Raw genomic sequence first — 13,351 nt, forward strand, 5'->3', positions numbered from 1 at the left:
GGAAAACAAACACACAAACACAGAGAACGTCAGTGTTTCCTGCAGCATTGAAGAACTGATGCCTTGCCTGAGATAGAGAGCACCCCAAATGACATCTGAAGACACTTTTACCTGTTGGAATTTAACATTCAGTTGTCTGATTACATCAGAATTCCTAATCTAACCTACATCCCCAGATTAACCTGGACCAGATTTCTGTGTCAAAACCAATACAGGTTAGACTGAACAATAGCTGACAATGTGTTAACAGAATTCAACTGACCACAGTTGTTCAAAACAGTTTTGAAACAATTTTGCAGCAATAGCCAAAATTATCCAATACATAATTGTGTGTACACTGTGACTGAGACCAGTCTTTACATACCTCACTGTGACACTGACTGAATGCTTTCTTTCTGGTGTGGATCTGCTGGTGTTGTTTCAGGGAATACAAAGTTGTAAAAGTCTTCTTACACTCGTCACATCTGTATGGTCTCTCCCCAGTGTGGACACGTTGGTGAACTTTGAGGTATGCAATGTAGCTGTAGCGTTTCCCACACTGGTCACAAATGTATGGTTTAACCCCAGTGTGGGTCACTTCATGAGCTTTTAACTGTGAGTACAATACAAATGGTTCACCACAGTGATCACATCGGTACACATCATGTCCAGTGTGGATGCGTTGGTGATATTTTAAGCTCTGTTGGTGCTTGAAAGTTTTTTCACAGGAGTCACAGTGATACCGCTTTCCACCAGAATGGGGGCATTGATGGATCAACAACTGTTCATTTTGAGTAAAGGTTTTCACACACTGATCACAGCTGAATGGTTTAACTCCACTGTGAATGAGTTGATGACTTTTTAACGTACTCTTGTGAGTAAAAGATTTCTCACACTGATCACAGCTGAACAATTTCACTCCACTGTGAACGAGTTGATGACGTTTTAAGTGACTCTTGTGAGTAAAAGTCTTTCCACACTGATCACAGCTGAACAATTTCACTCCACTGTGAACGAGTTGATGACGTTTTAAGTGACTCTTGTGAGTGAAAGCCTTCCCACACTGATCACAGCTGAATGGTTTAACTTCACTGTGAATGAGTTGATGACTTCTTAACGTACTCTTGCGAGTAAAAGACTTCTCACACTGATCACAGCTGAATGGTTTAACTCCACTGTGAATGAGTTGATGACGTTTTAAGTGACTCTTGTGAGTAAAAGCCTTTCCACATTGATCACAGCTGAACAATTTCACTTCACTGTGAAGGAGTTCATGTTTTGTTAGATAACCCTGATGAGTAAAAGCCTTTCCACACTGATCACAGCTGAATGGTTTGTCCACAGTGTGAATACGTTTGTGAATTCTTAGCTTTGTTGCTGTGATAAAAGTCTTGCCACATTGCTCACAACTGAGTGATTCATCTCTTTTTGCTGTTGTTGCCGAACCATCCTTATCCTCCTCAGAGGTCCGACATCTCACTCCATTGCTGTGTTTACGTTTCTGTAGCAAAAGACAAAGATAAAAACAGAGGCAGTGATGGAAGAGCAATCATGAAAAAATTGAACCTAAAAGTCTCAATTCCATGTAGTTGGACACGAGGCTGAAACAAGATCAAGAATCTGCAGACATGCTAGCAGCTTTGTCATTACAAACCTCGAAATGTGTCAACAGCACACTCACAATGTCATCTATTTTCACAGGCCGATAGTTTTCAGCTTTCTGCACGGTAGTTTTAGAATATTGGGTAGTAAAACCTTTCTATCACCGTGAAAAGCAAAGCAGAGCTGGGACTGATGGGATTGTACCACCAGGATCTCTTCATCCCCAGACTTTCCATTAAGTTACATTACTGGAGAAATGTACAATATGAAAAGCATACAACATCAATGTCTAGATTTAGGTCTTAATGGCAGCAGGGTCAATTCAGACCACCAACATTTTCTAGTTTCTCCTCGGGGATCAGATGTTGATACAAGTCCAGAAAAGATCTGTAATTCTGCCACTGAATTCTGGATTTGACCCCAACGACCCGGGCAATTTGTTGTGCAGCAGTTACACAAGCGTTCATCATCAAACAACAAAACAACAAAACAGTAAAACAGTTAAAGGAATAGCAACGATTAAAGAAAATGTTTCAAAAATGTAAAAAAACACATTAAAACAATTACAAGCAAAATAAAAGCCATTTAAAGAAAAATCAAACAAAACATAAGATAGACAGGGACATCGGCAGCAATCTTAGTCATTTAGTCAGACGTAGTCAAAGTTTTCAATAAACGGCCACCCATGTAATCAGGTAGAGGACTTTTCTTTGGTCTGCACTGTTTGAGACACCAGATTACATTGCCCACATCAAGAAAGGGATTCTGTGGAGAGGCTGACATGAGACAGTTTTTAGTCTCAGCATGTTTAGCCCTAAAATCATGGGAGTCAAACCTGACAGAAAAACTGTTTAGACTTTGAGCCAGCTCTAAATCAGAATTATAACCACTGAGCTGAAATCTCTCATTGACACATTAATTAGTCCCAGTGATCAGATTCATGCCGTCCCAGACTGAACTGAGGTTGTTCATTTTGAGCTGAGACTCAAGTTTGTCTTTGTGTTGTCTTTTGTGGGTCCTGATCTCCTACTTTATTTCCTTCTGTCGGTTATACAGATTTAGTGTATTTCCTTCTCTGAAGACTGTTTTCTTTTTGTACAGTCGGTCTTTAAGCTTCTTAGAAAGTCATGGCTTAGTGTTTGGATATAGTTTCACAGGTTTTTCAGGAATAACACTGGTTTCACAGTCTGTGACCCAGCTGCTCACAACATCAGTCGGTTCATCAACAGGGTCTCTGCAGGTTTCAACAAGCCAAATTTAAGACTTTTTAAGACTTTTTTAAGACCATAATGAATACAATTTAAGACCCATTTCACACTGATACTGGCAAAAAAGTACAAAAGACTTGAAGGAAAACTGGAGGCCCGGAATTTATTCACAGCTCTTTCACACTGGAATACAAAACACTTAATGCAACAAAAAAACAAAATAAAAAAAACAACAGAAACCTCTCTGTTGTGAACCAAGATTTGTTAAGAAGTCAGAGTCAAAAAATATTGGTAAACTTGACAGCCAACGGCCATTGTGTGTGTGTGTGTGTGTGTGTGTATGTGTGTGCGTGCCTGTGTATGCACACAAGAACTATCTGAGCTCTTGTCCCGTGGCTGCAATCTCCTCCACAATATTCTTGAGCTCTGCTAATTTTTCCTTGTCGCTCCTCCTGAGAGCATTTGATTTTGTGATGAGCTGGGCCATCTGAGTGCCCACCTTGCCCTCCGCCTCTTCTGCAAGCCTGTCTGCATCTCTGGCCAGACTTTCAGAAACCTCTTGGACAGTTTACCTTTTCTTTTTAGTTCTTCCAGGTGATCCTCTAAAGCCTTTCTCTTCTTTCCCTGTTCATCAGACTCCTTCTTCCTTCTCTCTTGATCAAGGTAGATACGGTACTTGGACCTAGCTGATGCAGCAGAAGTCAAGAGCTCTTTCGTGATGGGAATCTTGGTCACCCCGCTATGTTGAGTGACATAATCACACACAAGCCTGTGCACAACAACAGTGTCCTCCTGCATGTTACATGTTTCAACTTCCTTGTTTACAGAAAAACCTCTCTCCACTGTGGCCTGTCCATGGGAAAAAATGAGCAGCTTCTGGCAAAAAGACCAAAGTTCAGGATAGGGCCTTCTAAGGAAACCACTCAAGAAGGTGTCTAGCCTCTCTTGCATGGACTGGAAGTAGGGGAACTGTTCACTTCTGCTCTCAAGGGACAGGAAGGCCTCAAACTGTTGGAGAATGGTATCACCTATAGAACATATCAGATACAAGAAAAAAGGAGTAGATAAATCATTACATTATATCAACATCCTGTAATGGTTATAATGGTGAAGAAAGTCACTGTTCTAAATTGGGTTATAACTGTATACAATGTCAAAGCCTATTCCAAAACAACACATGAACAAATGCACACAGAACAGGTGCAGGACCATGTAGAGAGAAAATAACAAAAGTAAGAGATCCAGTAGAGGAAAGAAAAGCACACAGAAAATTATAGGTCAACTGAAAATAGAGGAACTTGTAGAAATAGTAGAACAATTGATTATGTGAATTTATGTCTATGATTGGCCTGTTACTAATAAATTACCTGTCAATTTAAAGTGTAGCAAAAAAGTGTGGCTGTAACACAGAGACTATTTACTGTTCACTATGCTAGGGCCAACCTCTTACTTTTGTTTAAAACAAGAACTAAATTTCCAGAACTATTCCTACCAGCAGAAACACCTCCTGTCAGCTGTTTGTCTTGCAGAAATGTCTGAACAAGACATTTCATCTGCCTCTTGCACCTGTCTGGGTCTCTGAAAATGGCAGAGGGGTCCAGTCACGCCATGTGCCTAACTGTTGGATACTTCAGGGGGCTCTTCTCCTGCACTTTACTGATGATGTTTGACAGTCCCTGCATACAGTCCATTCTAAATTGAAGGACTCTGAGTTCTGAACTGTTGCTGCTCTGAAAAGGGGAATAAGCTGTAAATAGTATTTATCATAAAATGATATGTGCTACTTGCATCCTGACTTCAATTTATAAAATTATCTTTCTAAATGATCATACTACCTTGAGGGCTGACTCAGCACCCAAGCCGATGTCGATGTGCTTTGGCTGGTGCCAGTTTTTTTTTTTTTTTTTTTATCAGCTACATCTAGTTTGGTTAGCTGCAGTGTGCTGATGTCTTGCAGGACCTCTCGCGTGACAAAGGGCCTGAGTAGACCCTGTCAAAGAGAATCTCAAAAGTAGTCCCCCATATCCACAATGCATCATCACCAAAATTCTCATGCATGAACAAAAATTGACAAATGTATCTGTATCTATTCTTCAGTAACACAGTGAACACATTAATTAGCTCAGTCTTATCTATAGTGACAAGAATGTTGTGATGATCATGTGGTGTGTTTTCCATATAAATCATTACCTTGATCAGTTCAGCCAAGTCTTTGCTGAAGAAAGGCATCACTGGCTCATCTGTTTGATACCTCTTCAAAAAGGGATTGAATGTCCTGGCAACAGTCATGTAGAACTCTAACTTTGCCAAGATGAGTGGATCTTTCAGGGCTGCTTCAATTGTGTCAAAGGATGCTGTCCCCGGGTTTGGGAGTTTCTTTCTTCTCACTGCATCCATATACTACTCAAGTGATGGCCAGACTTCAATAGCCCTCTCTACCACAGGCAAGTTCTCTATCCACCGATGACCACAAAATGGTAAGGGGAAGATGGTGGATTTTGTGACAGCGCTGTAATCTTCTCTCCTTGCTGGTACGTTGTGGAAAAGGATGTGCATGGCTCTCAAAAGTTTGTCCAGCTGCCACATGGTGAATCCACTTTTAAAAGCATTATGCAATGTGTGCAGTCCACAGCTGCCCACGGAAACAAGCTGAGCACCTCCATTCAGTTCTGCATACTCTTGTTGGAAAAGTTCCAAAAACTTGAAATTAACATTGGGCCCATCCATGGAGATGGACACTTGGCTCCTGAGGTTAAGCTGGTCCACACACTCCTGAGATGAAAATAAATAAATACATTTTGAATGAATGTTTATGTCGAACTTAAATGGAAAAAAACATACATATGTATAGATCTATACAAATCCAACGAAATAAAATACAATAGTAAGCAAATGCAAATACTACTGCATTTTTTTTCTACTATCATTAATCTTTGCAAAGAAGGAAAAAAAAACACATTCAGTTCAAAAAGGGTGTAGGAAGAAGTAACGAACTTACCTAGTCCCAGCCCTTATTCCTTTTCAAAATGTCTGACTTAAATTCAACCTGAAGCACTCTTCAGGTCATAGCCGATAATATATTTAGCAACAAAAAGCTCAGACAAATCATAAGAAAAACAACAAATTTCAAAACAAAGACAATAATGACACATCACTGGATACACAGTATCCATGATGTTACTGATTTTCTCTTTATTTTTCCATTATGTATCTGTTTAATATTTCATTTTTAAAGATATAATTAAACCTACCTATTGTATTACATGATTTCAGTTCATCAATGCAGCTGTTCCATAATGTAACTCCTTTTACTGAGACACAGTGAAGTTTCATATTTTCTTACTGGTTGTTTTTTGAACATAAAAACTCCTCAAAAATGATGTTTGTCTTCTCTCATTTGAAAAAACCTTTGGATTCTATTTGGTAACTTCTGATTTTTAACTTTATGCATGATTTGGATAGTTTTATACTCAACCAGATCCTAGAATTTCAATGTATTAAGTTCAACGAAGAGTGAGTTTGATGGTTCTCTGTATGTGGTTTTGTTTATGATTCTTATTGCTCTTTCCTGTAGGATGAATATAAGCTCTATTTGTTTTGTTTGTGTTCCCCCACACCTCAACACAGTAATTCGTGTATGGGAGTATGAAGGAGCAGTACAAAATGTATAGTGAAGATTAATTTAGAAAATATTAGATTTTATCTCAAATTTGCAACTGACCAGTTTCTCATCTACCATTACACCAAGAAAGTTGATTTGACACTCTTTTAATCTCTACGTCATTTGTCATGAGCTTTTTGGTTGAGCAAGTTGGACGTCTTCCAATTATAATATATTTAGTTTTATTTAAATTTAGCATTAATTTATTTGAGTCAAACCAACCATTTTTTTCCCCCCATTCTTCTCCTACTTCATCCAAAACTTTTTCAAATCCAAATCCTTCCCACAAATGATCATTAAATCCGACCATTGCAATTTTATAGTTCAAGTTATTGTCGGAGTCTTTTTCTCTTACTTCTGGTATCATTATCTCGTATGTCCTAATAATAATTAAAAAATCATGAAAAAAATAAATAAAAATTATGTAATACTATGTTACTTACCTTGAGATGTTTCAGTAAGTCCTGCGCCGTTGCATGCCCCATAAACTGGGACCCCAGGTACCTTGACTGGACCCGCTCACCTTCCCAAAAACGCATGTGCAGGTCCAACTGCTTGGTCTTGTTTGTTTGATTCTTGCTTTCATCAAACATCAGCACGAATGGGCCCTTAACTTTGGAGATGAGGTCTCTCTTGATGTAGTCGGCTAATCCAAATCGCGTTATGTAAGCCGTCTTGTCTTTTCCACACTTAAACGTTTTTGCTATCTCTGAATCCGGGAACATAGTCTGGAACAGTTCATCAATGTTCTCATTACCACTATATGACTGGTGCTTGGTTACCGTATGAAAAGTCCATAGCACCTCCGCTTTTAGTGTCAGTGTAGACCCAAATGCTGTCCGGAGGTCGACAGGAGTTGAAGCAGACTGGGTCTCGGTGGACCTCGATGCTCCAGCTCCTGATGTGGAGCAATAGTGGCTGATTGACAGCGTTCGCTGCTGGCATTTTATAACCGCCTTGTGTTTTTCCGATCTGCAATGGGATTCCAATGCCTTGATGCCCAATGTTCCAAGTTTTAAAGTTTTCTTGCATAAAGCGCAGTATGCCTCATATGCGTTTCCCTCCACCGGCTTCAACCAGGCATTGCACTGTTCGTCCTGAAGCCACAAATCATTAAACTTTACCCATGTATGCAAGTACTGTAATTCGGTTTTGTTGTAAGTTTTCTCTGCTGCTATGCTAACAAGCTATGAACACACCGCTGAGCGTGCACAGCAATGGCTGGTGGTGTTCGATAAATTGTGACCGGGCAGTACAGGTATCCTACATTTATTTCCACTGCGTCCTCAAAAACTCGAAACATTTCAAAGCGAGACTGAAGTTTATGCATGTTTTACATATAAGTAACATCAATAGATTTTTTAAAGACGTTTCAAAATCGTATTTAAGACCTTTTATAAGATTTTAGGAGAATTTTAGACATTTTAAGGCCTTAAATTCAAATTATTGGATTTAAGACTTTTTTAGACTTTTTAAGACTCCGCGGATACCCTGATCAATATCAGCTGAGGACTCCTTAAACACGTCCCAGTCAGTAACCTCCAGACATCCCTGCAGAGTGTGACAAACTTTCACTCTGATCTTCTGCACTTTGCCTTGCTTCAGTACAGTGGTAGACAGGGATAAGGAGGTTGCACTTGTGGTCAGAGGAACCCAGAGGAGAAGCACCTTTCACATTGTTGTAACAGATCAAAGATTTTGTCTCATCTAGAGGGGCATCTTATGTACTGATGGAAGTCTCTCAGTGTGTGTTTTAGTGTGCAGTGGTCTCTGGATGACCTGATGGATAAGCCCACAGGCATTTATTTCACTGGCCTTTGGATGGATATAGACAAGTTTCTCAAATATCTGGGGAAACTTCTAAGGCAGATATGGAGGGCACAGTGAAACAGAAAGCAGTTCTAAGTTAGTAGTGCACAGTTTCTCCAGGACAGTGTCAGATTTGCACCAGCGCTGTCCTTGTCCATTTGGAATACCTATTTGAGGCCAAGCTTTCATTTGCTGGCTGATGTTGCTTCAATATTTCCACATAATGTTCTATCCTCTTGATGCCATCCATCTAACCTTAACCAATCTCCATCTTGAGCAGTAGGAAGGCTTGACATTCCCATGGTGTTGATCTGTGCATGTAATTGTTTGGACAGATAAACATCAAAACACAGCAATCTGGAAATTGCACCCAAGGATGAACCACACCTGTGGAGGCCCAAAAATGTCTTCCTGATGTCTTGGCTGATTTCTTTAGATTTTCTAATGTCGTCACACAAGGAAGCAGTGTGTTTGAGATGTGCCTGAAAATACATCTTAATCTATCAAAAGTTTTCAAAGCCAGGACATCATCATCTTGAAGGTATAGCAATCTTAGTGTATGCAAACTTCTGATTGTAGAAAAGGATTCCTTTATTGATCCCCGAAGGGAAATTCAATTGTTTGGTCTTATCTTTTTGCTTTTGAAATTAAACAGTCCAATTGCTGATGGCAAGAAAGATTTCCTGAATCTTTCAGTCCTGCAGCACAGGGACAGAAGCCGTCCACCGATGTTTTGTTGTTCACTGAGGCAAATGTGAAGTGGATGATCCATGTTTGTCAGAATGGCCTCCATCTTTCTAAGTGTCTGTCTCTCTACCTCATCCTCCAGTGTGTTCAATCCGATTCCAACTACAGAGCCAGCTGTTTTAATCAGTTTGTTCAGACGCCTTGCATCCTTGTTCTTTATACTGCCTCCCCGGCAGACTGCAGCATAAAACAGGACACTTGCTACCACAGACTGATAAAACATCTGCAGCATCTTACTGCAGATGTCTATTGATCGAAGTCTTCTTAGGCAAAAAAAGTCGGCTCTGGACCTTTTTGTAGATCAAGTCTGCATTTTTTGACCAGTCTAATTTATTATCAAGGTGGACACCTAAATATTTATATGATGTCACCACCTCAATGTCAACACCACAAGTGTTCACTGGATGAAGAGGGGTTTTGGATCCGCGGAAATTTATGATCATTTCCTTTGTCTTTGAGGCGTTGAGTAGCAGGTTGTTTTTGTGACTCCAGTCACTGAAGGCACTTCTCAGATCTCTGTATTCAGCTTCATGTCCATTTCTGATACATGCCATGATAGCAGTGTCAGAGTATTTCTGAATGTGGCAGGACTCAATGCTGTATTTGAAGTCAGATGTATACAGTGTGAACAGGAATGGAGCCAGGACTGTTCCTTGTGGAGCCCCAGTACTACTCATTAATGTCCCAGAAACACAGTTCCCCAGCCTGACAAACTGTGGCCTTCCTGTCAGGTAATCTGTGATCCATGAAACACAGGAAGGATCCACTCCCATCTCTGTGAGCTTGTCTTTGAGGATGGTGGGTTGGATGGAGTTGAATGCATTTGAAAAATCAAAGAACATGATTCTCACATAAACTCCAGGCTCCTCCAGATGAGACAGGGCACGGTGAAGTATAAAGAGGATGGCATCATCCACTCCAATGTGTTCTTTGTATGCAAACTGCAGAGAATCGAGTTTGTCTTTGACCTCAAGCCTCAGTAGACGTAAAACCAGCCGCTCCAGAGTTTTCATGAAGTGTGAGGTCAAAGCAATAGGTCTGTTGTCATTTAGTTCAGCCGGACATTTGATTTTTGGTACAATACAGGATGTTTTCCATAGAGCAGGCAGTCTTTGCATTGCTCGATTTAAGGCCGAGAGGGCCGGTGGCCCAAATGACTTTTTTTTGGGCCACCAACATAAGTTAATTTAGACATTTTTAGGAGACAAAATCAACTTTTAGTGGCCAAAAAAATTAATTCAATAATTAATTACGGACGTCGGCACTGCATCGTCATATATTATGTATGCACGATGCAGCGCGGATGTCCGCGTTTAGATACATCTTGTAACAGTTTGACCTTATCTTCCCTTCTATAGTTATTGTACTGGGGTGCCAGTTGGGTATCCCTCCCAACATATAGGATATGCTACTATCTTATTTACACTATTGTTTGTTTTACCCACCGTTACACAAGGACCATACACTTCCAACACTATGCATGCCCTTTACTTAGAGAGTGTCACAAAAATAATAAACAATAAAAAAACAAGCAACAAGACAGAAATCAAGTTTGCATTATATATTGAATACATTGATAGGCACAGACAATACTTTCAACACATTTTTTCTGTTTCCCCCCCCACCAGTGTCCTTTTCTTCCTTGGTGCCCTTCAGCCCACACACAAAAAGCTCCACAGCAGTAAAGGAGCTGCAGACACAAAAATAAATATAAAATATTGCATTGACAACATGTTTTAGTCATTATAAAGAAAGAAGAGAAAAGAAAGAAAAAAAAAAAGAACAACTCACAGGTACTGATCACGTGACCCGTGTCACGTTACGCAGAAGTCAGACCCGACAGAGGCTACACACTGGCACTGGGCAAAGCAAATACATTCTCTTTTATCATAATTATTTGTACTCGTTATATATATTGCCACTAATGCCGGACTACATAGTCGAGTATATATAAAAATAAACTCACGTTAATCGGGTTTGGAACGTCACTACGACACGCCAATCAGGCGCTATGACGTCGCAGAAGCAGAAGAGGAACCAGGCTGTTTGTTTGTTTACTTGCCGGCTTTCTCCAATTCTCTGCAAGCTTCTCCTACTCCACGTATCCTCGCACTACCGCACTCTGTTATCAGTCCCTCCTGGTCCCCGAGATCGCTCCCTGGGCAAGATGGCTCGGTCAACTGGCCGCGCAACAGTGGCGTCTGCTCACCCCAGTAGACAGCAAACAGCTGCCATTCTTCAGGAAGGAGGAAGGAGGCAATTTCAGTGGTGGCGCGAACAACAGACGAATAAGGTAAGAGATGAAGAAAAGCGGGGCGTGCACTCGTGAGCAGGACGCACATATGATTATTACTCGAGCATGTGGGAAATAAACAGTGAGGCTGGGCTATCAAATACCTGGCCGTTACACTCCCCCCCCTTGTGAAGACCGAGCCAGAGAGGGTTACAACTCTTCCATGATTCCAAAAAGGTAGTATCACTCATGATATTGTTTTCTGCAGCTCGTTTCCAGATCAGATACAAACCCTGGAAAATCTTCATCATCACTTTCTTCCCGAAAAATTTCAAGAACCCTTCTTGTCTGGGCTCTATCCCATTCCTTGGCTGAGGGATAGCAAGGTTTCATTTGAGCAAAATGAACCACCCGAAGGTCCTCTCCTGTATCTTCAGTGACCACTTCAAAATTCACCGGTCCGGTTCTACGTACAACGCGGTAAGGACCCTTCCACCTCGGAGCAAGCTTTGCGGTGAAAGACTTGTCTCCTTTTGATAATGGGTGTGTACGGATCCAAACACGATCTTCTTCATTGAATTCACCATCACGCCTTCCTTTATCATATTGTTGTTTTTGCTTGTGTTTCGCTCTTTTCAGATTTTCCATGGCAAATCTTCTGAGTTCCTCCATTTGCTTAGCAGTAGCATAAGCAGCAGTATCGGGGTTCCCCAGATGAGGGCTCAACTCAGCATCCAATGGACCTTTGAGAACATGACCAATATTCAGCTCTGCGGGAGTCACTCCAGTAGGCTCATGTACAACTGTGTTGAGGGCAAAACGAAATTCAGGCAGGAACTTATCCCAGGAGGTATGTTTGTTTTCTACATAAGAAGCAAGCAGGACTTTGATGTTACGATTGATTCTCTCTGTCAGATTTGTTTGAGGATGGTAAGCAGAGGTTTTCTTCTGGAAAATATTCCACCTTTTACAGGTCTCCTCGTACACAGACGATAAGAACTGTGGACCTTGGTCAGACAGGAGGTAAGTGGGGACACCCCATCGGGTTACAATTTCTTTAACCAAGTACTGAGAAACAACCTCTGCTGTCGCTTTACGTAGAGGAAACAGTTCCACCCAACGGCTGTAATAGTCAACGAAGACCAGAAGATACATGTTGCCATGGGAACTACGCGGAAAAGGGCCCATCAAATCTACCCCTAACATTTCCCAAGGACCATGCACTTTGGTTTGTTGCAGCTTTCCAGGAGGTTTGCACGTCTCTGGTTTATATTTCTGACAGGTGAGACAACGTTGCACATAATTACGAACATCCAGGCTCATTCGTGGCCAATACACTAATGCTTGTAATCTCTTATAGGTCTTATATCGCCCAAAATGTCCAGAGAGCGGATCATTATGATAGTGATGGAGGAGTTGTGGACGGAGTGAAGGAGGAATGTATACTTGATAAATGGTCTTATGGGGAAGCTTCACCACACGGTATATCTTATCTTCTAATACTGTGTACTGGGTTGTTAGATCTTCAGCCACTTCTCCTTTTTCCATTATTTCTTTATATAAATCTTGAGCATAAGGATCCTGTTGTTGGGCTCTCCAAATAGTTTCATCAGTTACATGAAGAGGACTAAAAGTGTCTCTGAGTCATTCCATGTCAATTCAACAAATGCTTGTTGCACCACTTTCTCAGATCCTCCCAAAATTTTTTTGGGCTTTATTTGGGTAATTTTATGAACAAATGCAAAGTATTATGGTTATAAACATACAGTATAAGCAGTAATGATCTAATCTAATACCCATAGTCAGTCCAAACTTAATCCTCGCCTATGATTTTAGGGTTTTAAACTACTAAAAAAAGCAATTTATACTCCTTTTACATGGTCAGAATTTTTTCCCCTTCCAAAACTTTTACCCTTCTGGTGAGAAAAGTATAGAAATGAATGAAAATAAAAAAATACTGGACTGTGGAATTTCCCAAAATATCCTTATTATTTCATGGGCGACTTTATTTTGGGTTTTTCATGCCTCTATTTTAGGACTTATTCTTGTGAAAAGACATTGAAAGAATGAATTTTCTTCTTTACTAATGAAAGTTGCATAAGGTAAAAGTTT

The 13,351-nt window shown here is 40.5% G+C and overlaps 2 protein-coding genes across 26 annotated transcripts in view; one reads left to right on the forward strand and one right to left on the reverse strand.

Annotated features, from left to right (window-relative positions):
* Positions 1–13,351, forward strand: part of LOC110972485 (zinc finger protein OZF-like) — a 657,596-nt gene that overhangs the window by 34,406 nt on the left and 609,839 nt on the right. The gene's annotated exons all lie outside the window — the stretch shown is intronic.
* The window catches only part of LOC127531946 (gastrula zinc finger protein XlCGF26.1-like), a 217,991-nt gene that overhangs the window by 4,798 nt on the left and 199,842 nt on the right, over positions 1–13,351 (reverse strand). For 9 of the 25 annotated variants that reach the window (XM_051942527.1, XM_051942528.1, XM_051942533.1 and 6 more), the window contains one exon: positions 365–1,480. The exons of 15 other annotated variants lie outside the window; for them this stretch is intronic. In XM_051942527.1, the coding sequence (XP_051798487.1) occupies positions 365–1,480 (1,116 nt within the window). Of the gene's footprint in view, positions 1–3; positions 1,481–13,351 lie in introns of those variants that run through there. One more of the 25 variants, XM_051942517.1, reaches the window with a different exon arrangement.

Source organism: Acanthochromis polyacanthus, chromosome 22 (genome assembly GCF_021347895.1).
Source record: "Acanthochromis polyacanthus isolate Apoly-LR-REF ecotype Palm Island chromosome 22, KAUST_Apoly_ChrSc, whole genome shotgun sequence".
Lineage (NCBI taxonomy): Eukaryota > Metazoa > Chordata > Actinopteri > Pomacentridae > Acanthochromis > Acanthochromis polyacanthus.